The sequence below is a fragment of the Dasypus novemcinctus genome, chromosome 20 (genome assembly GCF_030445035.2).
Source record: "Dasypus novemcinctus isolate mDasNov1 chromosome 20, mDasNov1.1.hap2, whole genome shotgun sequence".
NCBI lineage: Eukaryota > Metazoa > Chordata > Mammalia > Cingulata > Dasypodidae > Dasypus > Dasypus novemcinctus.
In genome coordinates, this window is record NC_080692.1 from 14,074,510 (window position 1) to 14,088,063 (window position 13,554).

General features: G+C 42.3%; 1 protein-coding gene across 6 annotated transcripts in view; it reads left to right on the plus strand.

The window, feature by feature from the left end:
• Nucleotides 1-13,554, plus strand: part of PRKCQ (protein kinase C theta) — a 167,473-nt gene that overhangs the window by 132,915 nt on the left and 21,004 nt on the right. For all 6 annotated transcript variants that reach the window (XM_004480070.3, XM_058282440.2, XM_071210076.1 and 3 more), the window contains 3 exons: nucleotides 1,350-1,441; nucleotides 4,607-4,669; nucleotides 11,136-11,274. In XM_004480070.3, coding sequence (XP_004480127.1) covers nucleotides 1,350-1,441; nucleotides 4,607-4,669; nucleotides 11,136-11,274 — 294 coding nt within the window. The remainder of the gene's footprint in view (nucleotides 1-1,349; nucleotides 1,442-4,606; nucleotides 4,670-11,135; nucleotides 11,275-13,554) is intronic.

Here is a 13,554-nt window from a genome sequence, read left to right on the forward strand (position 1 = left end):
CCACCATCATGTTAAAGTCAATACAGTTTTAAATGAAAAGGGAAAGGTTAGAATCTGTTCATATGATCTGTAGACGATCAAGAGCTAGAAAGAAGATATGCTGATGAGACTGCAGGTGTGTGAAGATGAGGCAAATGATTAATCTCAAATTATGATCAAAATATCAATGCTAAGTTATAATTTCTCTAAGCAGAGGTTTGGTTTCTCCAAAAGAGAAATGAATGAACTCTGATTAAAGATATATAGAGCAGTAACTTTCATCTGGAGTCATTGTTGGAAAAGGCAGGATGGCACATTCTTTGACCCAAATTTTTAAGGAAAGTGCCACAATACCTGGTTTGCCCTGGAGACCTGGCCTCAACACGATGGCAGGTGACGTCTAGCAGTGTCAGGCCAAAATGCTGTGCCCACCATTACCTTGTATATCCCCAGGTCACTGGTTAGTCTCATGGGAAAATTTAAAGATTAATTCTGTTAAAAAGTCACCCAGGTGAGGTTTTCAGGTGTAAATTCATGCACAGACACGCCAAGCGTCTCCACACTTTATGGATCACTAATTCTGTTATTCACGAGGACCCTTTATAAGTCAGGGTTCTGAAAGTGTCATGAATCTATTGATTGAAGAAATATTGTCTCACACAGTCAGAGGAACATAGATTTGTTGGGATTATGACTGCGTCTGCTCTTCTGAGCACATCCTGAAGCCCAAGGAATCTTGCATTTGCCTGCCCCCACCTCTAAAAACATATAAGACGTTCTCTCACAGGAGCAACACTCCCATGCGCTGTGGGTTAGCTCTACCACAGGAGAAGTCCAGCCTGGGCAGAAGTGAGATTATACTTGACTTCAGCCTCCTTCAGGCAAGAACTGTATGGCTTTCACCTTTGTATCCTTCATGCTCACCATACCTAGAATATGCACGAAACTATTTATGAAATGTGGAATGAATGAACTATGTTTTTAAGTCCTACTTTGGAGTCAGAGCCTCAGATTTCAAAATATCCTCTCTTTACTACCCTACACACTGTCAGTTTCAGTATGCACCTGTTCAGCACCCTCTAGGTGTCTGATCCCATCCAGTTGTCCTGCCGGCAAGTCTAGTTGGACCCTCACTCATGCCCATACAAGCATTTTGACAAATGTTATGGTACATGACCCCCAGATGCCCCAATCTTCTTGGGATTCAGAAATGTTGTAGATTAGCTAAGTTATTTGAAGGATCTTCTTATAAGTAATTTCAAGGTAGAATTGGTTCTTTTGAAATTATCTAGTCCACTTAAAAAAAGTAATCTTTGTTTTCTTTCTTTTTTTAAGAAGCTAAAGCTTGTGATTATTTGGTTTTTCCTTAGGAAAACCTCTTTTTTGTGATGGAGTATCTCAATGGAGGAGACTTAATGTACCACATCCAAAGCTGCCACAAGTTTGATCTTTCCAGAGCCACGTAAGAACCTTTGAAAGGATTGGGGGTTTTCCATTGTTTTTTTCACTTACTGTGCACTCAGGGGGAGCTTTTCCCATGTGGTATTGTTCATGTTTCCCACTCAGCATGCCTAAATCTCAGGGCAAAATATATATAGCAAACAAGGCAACAGTTTCCCTGAAACTTAATGTCGGTTTAATTTCTCATGTTTTGAAACCATCCACTTAGTTCTTAAGAAATCACCCCAATTCATCAGGCTTGCAGACACTCATATTTCTAAATAACCTGCCCCTAGAAATCAAGGCTTGCCCTTTGCAAAGAAAGTTGTCAAACAACCTAAGTCTTAAAGATAGTCCCTGGGGCTAGAGCTTTTAGCTGAAACCTTCAGTGGGACTTCTGGTGTGAATGCAGAAAGCATTTAGCTGAAGGGGCATGGGAATTAAGAAACTGGAAGATTCGAGGGCTAAAGAGACCCATGGGAGTTATGGTCATGGCCGATGGGGTTAACTACCAGGTCAGATGGCCCCTCTGTGGAACTGGTGTTTATGTGTGACGAATCTGGACTCAGATGGGATCTCTCTTCATAAGACTTTCATGCTAATGTGCTGGAGGTGCAGTTAGTGTCGGGGTTTAAGATATATTTAGGGGATTTGAATCTCTGGACTGACAATGTGATAGCCAGGTCCTGAGCCTCAACAGACTTCAGCACCTACAATCTGACTTATTGGGCTCACCACACTCAGCTAAGATGCAGTTAAAGAAGGACAACCACCACACCATGGAGCCTAGAGTGATTACAACTGAAAGTGGGAGGATTGCATCCAGCATCCAGGTGGAATCTGAGCCTCCTCTTGACATAGAGGTGCAATGGACACAACCAATCCAATGTCCACATAGAAAAGGTGGCATTGGATTGAGAAAAGTGGACATGATGGCTGATGGGTATGGAGAAAGGCAGGAAGAGATGAGAGGTGGAGGCGTCTTTGGGACATGGAGCTGCCCTGGATGGTGCTTCAGGGGCAATCACCGGACATTGTAAATCCTCACAGGGCCCACTGGATGGAATGGGGGAGAGTGTGGGCCATGGTGTGAACCGTTGACCATGGGGTGCGGGGGTGCCCAAAGATATACTTGCCAAATGCAATGGCTGTGTCATGATGATGGGAGGGAGTGTTGCTGAGGTGGGGGAGAGGTGGGGTGGGGGAGGTAGGGTTCAATGGGACCTCATATATATATATTTTTAATGTAATATTATTACAAAGTAAATAAAATAAAATAAAATAAAATAAAAATAAGTCAGAAACAGCAAAAAAAAAAAGAAACTGGAAGAGGCACTTAGTCTATTTGAAAATAAGTCTTCACCTTCTTTAACACCAGACAACCATAGCTGCAAGTAGAATTGAACAGTTTTGCTAGACCACAGGCCCACAGAAACTGATGCCCCTCCTGCTGGCCACTCTTTATCCCATAGATCTGTAAAACCACTATGAAATGCAAACCAAAGAAAACTGTGCCTCCAGGCTCATTTTTATTTTTAATTTTTTGTTTTATTTTTTTAGATTTATTTTATTTATTTCTCCCTCCATTACCCACCCCCCCCCATCTGCTCTCTCTGTCCATTCACTGTCTTCTTCTGTGTTCGCTTGCATTCTCAGTGGCACCAGGAATCTGTGCCTTTTTGTTGCATCATCTTGCTGCATCAGCTCTCTGCGTGTGCAGCGCCACTCCTGGGCAAGCTGTGCTTTTTTCACATGGGGCGGCTCTCCTTGCAGGGAGCACTCCTTGCACATGGGGCTCCCCCACACAGGGGACAACCCTGCATGGCATGGCACTCCTTGCGCATGGCGGCATTGCACATGGGCCAGCTCACCACATGGGCCAGGAGGCCGTAGGTTTGAACCCTGGACCTCCTATATGGTAGGCAGGTGCACTATCAGTTGAGCCACATCTGCTTCCCCCCAGGTTCATTTTTAAATAATAGATACAGTTTAGCTTTCCTTTCTTGGTGCCCAAAAATCTTTCACTCACCTCTCAACAAACATTTTGATTGGTTTAAATGAACTGGTTTGAAAGATGTCTTGGTCACCCAGTTCCTACATAAACCCTGGCCGAAGCGGTTATTTTATAAATTCTAGTGGGTAGCACACCACTGATCTCCTTGCCTCTGAGAACCATCAGCCAAGTTTCTAGCAACAATTTCATTGCATTTCTGCAGCACAGAAATCAGCAGACATTTTTCATGCTAGGAAGGATCACTCAGGCCCCTGTTCTCCAATGTTCAGTAACACATTTAAGCTAACTTGGACACATGAGATCTATCATGTCTGAAATGCTTCCCAGGAAAGATATGTTTGAATTCTAAGGGATCCAGTAAACATCACTTGCAGGAAGTTCTTTATCTCTCACCTTAATCAGGCTAGTGATAATGTAAATGCACTTTCTTTTAAATCTGTCATCATTGAAGATGAAAAGTAACTTATCACGTTTAATCTTACAATATCCTTTCCTCCTCCTCTCGGGCTGCATTTTCAGACAGGATAAATTTTACCGGTGTGAAAATAAACAAGCCAGATCTATTCAAAATAGCTCAGCATACAGGTCTTTGGGCTGCTCCAAGCAGCTTATAAAATAAAAGGAAAATATTTTTTGTCTTGTGTGTAAATTACACATTATTGTTGTATTTAATTTTGTGTGTGTGTTAATAAGAAAAAATGACAGTTTGAGCATTGTGATTTAAAATATAAGAAGAGGGGTTGGACACAGGTTGTAGCTTATGATACTGACTCGGTTTCATACTATCTATGCTGAATCTAGATGTGCCCGAGCCTCTCCTTTTTTTTTTTTAATGGTTGTTTTATTTATTTATTTCTCCCTAGCCCTTCATTGTTTGCACCTGCTCTGTCTGTTCGTTGTGTGCTCCTCTGCCTTTTTTCAAGAAGTACCAGGACCTCCCATGTGGGAGAGAGGCACCTAACCGCTCGAGTCACCTCTGCTTCCCTTCACCTTTTCTATGTGTAGAACAGATAGCATCTTCCTGTTGTTAGGATTCAACAAAATAATGTCTGTAAGACATTTAGCAGAGCACCTGCTGCATAGCACTGGGTACATTAAACAGGAAAGCGGGTATGAGGATTTTCTTTTGTTCTGTTCATGCATTCATGTTGAAAATGGTTCTCCTTCCTTCAGGTTTTATGCTGCCGAAATCATCCTTGGTCTGCAGTTCCTTCATTCCAAAGGAATTGTCTACAGGTAAATGCTATGTCTTGGAAGCAAATACTATGATATTTCTGGTCCAGTTAATTAGTCACTGTACTTTAGTGATGTGAAATAAATAGCCAGTGTGTTTTTGTGGTAGAAGGTTCCATACCAAGGCCTTATACCCTGAGTGAAAACGTGCAACGGAAGATTGAATAAGAACCAGGTCAGAAATCCCAGTCTCAAAAGCAATAAGGTTCTAATCTTAGGTTGTTCTCTTCTCTGCATCTTATTTTTGTTCTTCCTTCCAATGCTCTTTTTCTCTTTTCCTTCTATTACTCTAGTTTCTCTTTGCCATCTCGTTGTTGCTTTCTCCCTCCCGCTTTGTTTTTGTCCACTTTGTACCTCTTGTTTTTGCTTGTCTTTGTTTTGGGTCACCTAGAAATGCTTGTGGAATTTTCTTCTTTTGGATGGGGTAGGAGAGGAAATCTTTCCTAAACACTCAGGAGCATGCCTATGAAAGCCTGTGCTCTTAAACCTTGTAGGAATGCACACAGCACCATGTGAATAACTTTCATGAATGGATGTCTGTCCAGTATTTCTCTACTGTACAATATCATTTCACATCCATCTGTCAGAGCCCTTAGAGTAAAGCTATTGTACCTCCATCACCTTATCTCTTTTTTCAAAACATTGTTGACTCTAATTTAACATACAAATCTTCAAGGGCTTAGTTGTCTGCTTTGCAATTCACTGCTGATTAGGGGAAAGAAAGAAAACGGGGAAAAAAAAAAAAAAAACCTAGCAAAGACCCAGGCAGAGTTGCTGGAAACTGGAACAGTGAATGCAATGGGAAGTGACAGCTGACAACCTGACATAACAGGAAGATGCAAAACAACTAAAAGGCTCTGGGAGAATGGGATTCTATGCTCCTTTGTGGCAGATGTTCACAATAATGACCTGGAGTCATCAATGAAAGTTAAATTAGTTCCACCCCAGTTCTTTAAGACAGCCGATCTGAGCATAATACACTTCAGAACACATTCCATCAGAGAAGGCTGACATCTAAGCTTTGGTGCTTAAGGAGTAAGCTGCCATTATCTGGAAAATTTAGTTAAGAAGGACCCTTCCAATTTCAGAGGATGCAGCCAAATGCGGTGGTTGTTTTATCTAGAGTCCCAGAACTAAACACTTAAGGTAGCTTGGACAAGTCAGTTTTCTTGAGCAGATTCTTTGGCAGTGGCCTTCTTTTGATCACTTACAACTACGATTTCCAGGTCTGTTCACAAAACTGGGCTTCCATAACAAATTACCACAACCATGGTGGTTTAAACTAGAAATGTGCTTTCACAGTTTTGGAGGCTGAAAGTCCAAAGTCAAGGTGTCAGCAGGGCTGTGCTCCATCTGACGGTTCTAGGGGAGCATCCCTGCCTTGCCCCTTCCAACTTCTGGTGGCTCCAGGTGCTCCTCGGCTCGAGGCTGCCCACGTTCAGTCTCTGCCTCTGTCTTCACATGGCCTTCTCCTCTTCTCCCTGTGCCTCACCTGCGTGTGTATCTTATAAGGATGCTCGTCACTGGAAGCAGAGATAATCCAGGATGGTCTCTCCATCTCAAGATCCTTTACGTCTGAAGAGAACCTTTCTCCAAATAAGGTCAGATGTTCACAGGTTGTAAGGGTTAAGACTGGACTCGGCTCCCTCTGCCTAGAGGAGCCCACACCAAATCTCAGTGTATTTTTCCATCTTTCTCTCCCATTTCTCAGCCAGCTATGTTCTTTCCCCCCATTTCCCAATAAATTCTTTCTACTGACCTTAAAAAAAAAAAAAATGTGGGCTTATCTTCAGAAGGGGCCACCTTTCAGTCCACTACCAAGTGGTAGCATCGACAAAGAGGCAACGGAATATTCAGCCCTTTGCTAAGCATAGTGGTGAGCATGGAAGATGTGGAAGTCCCAACCACCAGATACCCAGTGAAACCATTTTCTGGTCTTTCTGGTTAGAACATAAGTATGTGAAAAGACACAAGCAGCACACTCTTTTAAAAAATTTTTAAAAAGCCCTGTGCTGAAGGAAAGGAAAATAAAGGTATAGTCAGGGTTGGGTGGGGGTAAGCCCACAAAAAAATCCTATCAGATGGAAGAAGTGACTTCAGAAAAGGCACAAATACAAGTAAGGAGGTTGAGTGGAAAGATAGGAAGACTATTAAGTAAAAGTGTTCAGCTTCAGTGGAAGGGTTGTTAGGCAATAAAAAAATGAGCGAGCGGCTGTAGCTCAGTGGTTGAGTGCCTGCTTCCCATGTACAAGATCCTGGGTTCAATCTCCTAAAAGAAAATGAGGCCAGTGAGATGTGGAGAAGCATGCAGCAGTGTCATTGCTTATCGTCTGAAAATTAAAAGCAGTACCAGCTTTAAAGATGCCATGAGTCCTATCGTCAAAACAAGGAGCTGGAAAACATGCAGAAATGGCAAGAGAAAAATCTAGGGTCTCAAATCTTAGAATACTAGAACTGAAAGGGACCTTGGGTTATATTTTATTGCAAGCCATCTAGTTGAAGCCACTTACAAATGATTTTACACAGATTACCTCATTTGGTGTTCACAAGGACCCCCATGTGATAAGCAAGGCAGGCATCATTGTACCCATTTTACAGATCAGTAATGTAGGGTGCAAAGAAGGACATAGCTTGGCCTTGTCAGTGGGAAATGAGTTTGAAAGCCAAGTCTTCTGACTCTTAGTCAGGGAGTTCTCTCAACACTCTGTCCCTTCCCAAATGGAAAATCTTTCGTTTACATTGACCACACTGTGGAAAAAAGGTTTCCACTTTTCTGTTACACGGGATGCCGTGGTGGGCTGCACCTGTGGGCAGATCCGTGCTTACAGAGCCAAGCCCGCCGACTTGGACTCCGAAAGTTCTATTCCAGGTCTTGGTGGGGTATATGGCAGGAGTAAAGAGCACGACAGGCCTCAGACAGTCTTGGTCTCCGGGTTGTGGCTTTTCCAGTTGGCTACAGGGAACCTCGCTCGTCTTCCTCTACCCTCACACAGGCTTAGTTTTGCATGGCAGGCTTTCTGGACCCTTCCCATTCCAACTTACATCTCTCAAATCTTCAATGGCTTTTTCTGTCCGCATGCCCAAACACAACTGGCCCAATTAAAAACTTGCCATTAAACTTGTTCTTCCTAGCCTGGAGCCCAGAGAGCATTTATTTTTAGAATCAGTTAAAATGCACCCTTGTGGTCACAGAAAACTCAAGGCCAGTGTAATGAGAAAGACCAAGTGTACCTGGTATCACTGGTTTAAGGGGACATAAGGGAGGATGAAGCCTGGGTTTGCATCCCAGTCTCTGGCTGGCTGTGTGACCTGACCTCATGGAAAATGCCTTTCTTTTTCTATCAGAGAAAATACAAATAAAATAATAGTAATTCCAGAGCAAAAAAATCAAACTCTAAAATGCACAGGATAATAAGAAAACCCATTGCAAATATTAGATACTGTTTTCATTACTCTGATATTCTACGTATAGCCCTGGATCTGGGTGTCTGAATCTCTAGTGATGTCCCAAGGCATCTCACAGTCAAATTTCTAACAACATATGTATATAGCCACAAATGATGCATACATGGTTCATATAGCAGAAACCCAAAGTGCTATCAGTATGACACAAAGTGTGGATTAGAAAGTGAACCTGAAACTTTAGCATAAGGATTAACTATGACCTACAATTGGACTTACTGGAATATAATTTGTAAGTCACAACAGAACAGAACAGATCTTTCAAATGAAAGCTCAGGGAGGCAGAGACTCTCACTTTCTAATGAGAAGATTTAGACATATTGAAAGTCTTTAGGCCCGGTATTAGAAATGAGATCATGCTTGAGTTAAGATTAGAGGGAAACAGAACTGAGATGACAGTGAGATGGAGCCCAGGCCCCACAGCCAGACAGGACGCTTTCGTCATGGACGTTACTGAGCCGGCCCCCCTGGAAGATGTCAACCTGGGGATATCTGCCAGTCATCTCACTCCACCAAAACAGACCTATTTCCAGTCTTGATTTCTCCAGCTAATATACTCTCATAAAAGGTAGAGAAAGCAAGGAGAGGGGAAAGTTACTCAAGACTTACTTGCAGCTGGTATAGTCTGGTTAGTGGAGTGGAAATGATGAATTCATTCAACAAATTTTTATTTAATGCTTAGAACATGCTAGCCGCTTGTCAGAACAGCACAATGTAGCAGGTAACAAGCAATATATCTGCATCTTCAGAAAGCATCAAGGGAGATAGACAAAAAGCAATGGGAACTTTAGAAGAACATGAATGTCTGTCTTAGTCAAGACTATTTGATGACAAGTAACATAAATTTACCCAGAGTTTTGCTTAATCAAAAAGCAAGTCTAATTAAGGGATTGGAACCAAGACCAACTGATTCCTAGGAACTAAGGCAGCTACTTCCTTGTCAACTCTGTTTCTCCTCGGGCCATCATGGCCTTGTCCCTGCTCTTAGCATAGCCCGTTCATTTTCCCTTCCTTCTACACAATAGCTTTCTCCTATTGTCCAAGAACATGCTGGAAAACATCCCACAAGAAGCCCTAGATATCTTCTCAGTTCAGGCACCTGGTGCCTGCATGATTGCAACATCCAACATCCCAAAAGAGAAAAACTGGATAACCAAGCTTGAGTTAGATGGTCACCTTGGTAAGTCCACTGAGGTCTAGGGGACAGGATTACTTGCCAGCCCTTAGGGAACAAAATTTTTGAGAAAGGAGCCTTAGAAAATTCTCTAAGAAGAGGTTAAAAAAAACAAGGTTATTCCTACTCTGCTGAGTCATCTTAAATAACTAAAGAAGACAATGATAGCCATCACCAACCACAGCTACTAGAATTAGAGAAACTAGATTTAAGAAAAGACAGAAGTTCATGGGCAGATAACTCCAAGGGAAAGAAAGCTGGATGTTGTATGACAACATGAAATTCACGAAATTCCATTTACTAAAATCGATAAAATAAAATTTTTAAGATAATTGATGTTGAATGTATAACCTGGATTATCTTCTTTTAAAAATCAGTTTCACAGGTACAAGAGGAGAAGGAACTGATATAACAGCAGTTGTATAAAAAATTTTAAAGTGAAGGTTTTAGTTTACAACAAGCTCAATATCAAACATTTTTGCAATGGAGCTACTAAAACAACTAGTGCAGTATCTTGAGCCACAGGGTAAAAGGTGAGAGGATTTATTCTGTACCAATCAGATTATATATCTAGAGAACATTGGCTCCATTCTGAGTATCATATTTTGAGAAGAAAATGAACAAATTCAAGATATTTTGAGGATAGAGGCTGGAATGTTGAGTCTGAAATCCGTATCATATGAGGCATAAAGTTCATGAACACCAAGAAGGAAAGACAAGAGAAAACTCAAAGTCACTTTTCAAACATTTGGGGTATCATGTGTTCTAATAAAGAGCATCCTTGAACAAATAGGCAAAATTATAGGGAGGCATAATTTGGTTCACTTACTTATTGAAACTCTTCATTGTAACATATATATAACTCAAACTTCCCCTTCATTTATTTTTAAAAAATCTTATCTGTGGCATTTCTCCAAAACTGTTTTAACTGGGTACTGGTTCCCTAAGGAGAGGGGAGCCTCTGGACATGTTATTCTGGTTTCAGATGGATTCTGGTTCAAGAATTATTCTTTGCTCTACTTAGGCATAGCCTTCTTTAATTGGTCTTGGAATTCGGTGTCATTCACAGAGACACAAACAAATGTGTGGAACACAGCGTAAAGCGCATATATTTCTTAGACCTCTCTTCCATCATCACCCCTCAGGAAAGGTGCTGGGATGGAGAGTCACCTGTGCTCTCGTCCACCTTTTAGGGAGCTGTCCTCTTGGGTAAGTCGGAAAGAGGAGTCAGCATCAGCCAACCATTGTCTGGAGGAGCCAGCTTTAATTATCCATGTACAGGTGGATGCTTGTGTGTGTTGAGTAGTATTAGATGCCACCCTAGACCACACAACACCAACAACCAAAGTTTCACTCACTGTTTCCTCACCTCCAGTCTGTGTTTCTGGAAGGCCCCCTTAGAATTGAAGCATGTTACCTTGGACAACTCATACGTCAGCCTTTACGTACTCTTTTGGCACCTCCTCAGGCCTTCTGACAACAAATAGGGATTGCGTTCCAAAGATGTGCCTAGTGAGAGACACAAACATTTCTCAGGGAGTCAGACCTGGAAAAAGCAGGACAGGGACAGGAAGGGCCATGGGGACAATCCCAAGCATGACACGCTAGTGGAGGTGTGAAGAGAAGGAATGGCGCAGCGGCGAGCACATCCAGTGACGTCTTAGATGGAGGAGCAGACTTAGAAAGGAGTGGAAGGAGAAGCAGTGCCCCGCTCACCGTCTTCCCTCGGGCTGTAGAGACACTTGTCCAGCCCCAGCTACCAAGCCTCAGGCAGTGAGTTTAACAAGTGAGTATCCATGGAAATGAGATTTTTGCTTTTCTTTTGTTTTTCAGGGACCTGAAACTCGATAATATCCTCTTAGACAGAGATGGACATATCAAAATAGCGGATTTTGGAATGTGCAAGGAGAACATGTTAGGAGATGCAAAGACAAATACTTTCTGTGGAACGCCTGACTACATCGCCCCCGAGGTAGGGAAATACTGCCCAGAAGAGCTGGCAACTGGCCCCTCCTCAACTCAGCACAACCCTGGACCAAGCACCACTATTTCTTCCACCCCTTAAAATCCGAAGTTTTACATATTGGGGTTTATGGTTTATATTTGGCTCCCTGACTATTTCATAAATCCAGCCATAAATGGCAACATGATGTGTTGCTATTATTATTTTGTGGGGGATGGTATACACACTAACTTCAACATCTCTCCAAGCCTGGCAAAGTTCAGCATTTCCTTTCAGCTATGGCTTCTCCCCACTCCCAACCTGATACTCAACCAGGAAAAACTGGTGAAGAACCAGGTGGAAACTGGACAGTCTCTCAAGTATCCACCTGAGTAAGTCAAAGCCAATTTAAAAGTTAATGTTAGGATCAAAAAATCTGAATTTCAGTCTCTAAGCTGCCATTGCATGACCATGGACACATTGCTAAAGGTTCACTGAGCCTTATTTCCCTCTTCTGTAAAATGCAGATAATACTTCTCTTACAATGATTTTTTTTTTGCAATTATTTTTTTAATTCATTTTTTTAAAATATTACATTCAAAAAATATGAGGTCCCATTCAACCCCACCGCCCCCACCCCACCATTCCCCCCACAGCAACACTCTCTCCCATCATCATGACATATCCATTGCATTTGGTAAGTATATCTCTGGGCATCGCTGCACCTCATGGTCAGTGGTCCACATCATAGCCCATACTCTCCCACGTTCCATCCAGTGGGCCCTGGGCGGATCTACAATGTCTGGTAATTGTCCCTGAAGCACCACCCAGGACAACTCCAAGTCCTGAAAACGCCTCCGCATCTCATCTCTTCCTCCCATTCCCTCACCCAGCAGCCACCATGGCCACTTTTCCCATACCAATGCCACATTTTCTCTGTGGACCTTGGATTGGTTGTGTCCATTGCACATCTATGTCAAGAGGAGGCTTAGATTCCACATGGATACTGGATGCAATCCTCCTGCTTTCAGTTGTAGGCACTCTAGGCTCCATGGTGTGGTGGTTGACATTCTTCAACTCCATGTTAGCTGAGTGGGGTAAGTCCAATAAATCAGAGTATAGGAGTTGAAGTCTGTTGAGGCTCAGGGCCTGGCTATCATATTGTCAGTCCAGAGATTCAAATCCCCTAGATATATCTTAAACCCCAGCACCAACTACAATTCCAGTAAAGTTGCATGAAAGTCTTGTGAAAAGAGATCCCATCTGTGTCCAGCTCCATCACGCAGAAACACCAGCTCCAAAGAAGGGCCAACTGACATGGCAGTGAACTCCATCTGCCATGACCATAGAACCTGTGGGTCTCTTTAGCCCTCAAAAGAACCAATACCTGGGGTTGTATCTACTTTATCTGTCTCTGAGACTCTGCTCAGGTGTGCATAAGGGCAATCAATCCTTCTGACAACCTCCAGACTCTTTTTTAGAGACTCATAGCCATATAAACTCATTTCTCCTTTCCATTTTCCCCTTACATTAGGTCAAACAGCATTTTAAACTCCTGTTATTATATGTAGACAGGGATATTCTGCTGGTCCGTGTTGAACCTTTAATTCAAGGTCATTTTCTAGTTGCATCATCAGCTGGTACTTGGTAGTGATCCCTCGGTGCCAGGAAGGCTCATCCCCAGGTGTCATGTCCCACGCTGGGGGGAATGCATTGCATGAGTTTGGCTTCGAGACTGGCCACATTTCTTACAATGATTTTGTAAGCCTTCCATGAGATAACATATGAAAGTTAAACCACCCTCCTCACCCCAAACTAAAATAATAATAATCATAAGGCATCACTATTGTTATTCTGAGCACCCCAAAGAACATTTGCTTAGAAGGCATTGCCAATCCAATTATCCCACAATATCCCCTTTTTATGGAATCTTTCCCAGCTGCCCATCTCAAGGAAATTAGATACTCTCTTAATCCAGGGCCTATCCCATATCCTAACACCTAATCATGATTGTTTTTTGTCTTTGAATCTTCCCACACTAACTGTAGATTCACAGAAAGTTGCAAAAATAGTACAAAAATGTCCTCTATGTACCCCTCACCATGTTTCTCCCAATGGTTACATCCTACATAATTATGGTATAATATCATGCAGTTGACATTGGTACTGGGTGTGTGTGTAGCTCAATGCCATTTTATCATGTGTAGACTTATGTAAACTTACTCACTTTTATATCCAAAGATATAGTGCAGGGCTTGATATAGTGAGGGGCTAATAAATACCTCTTAAAAGAGAGAATGAACGAATGAA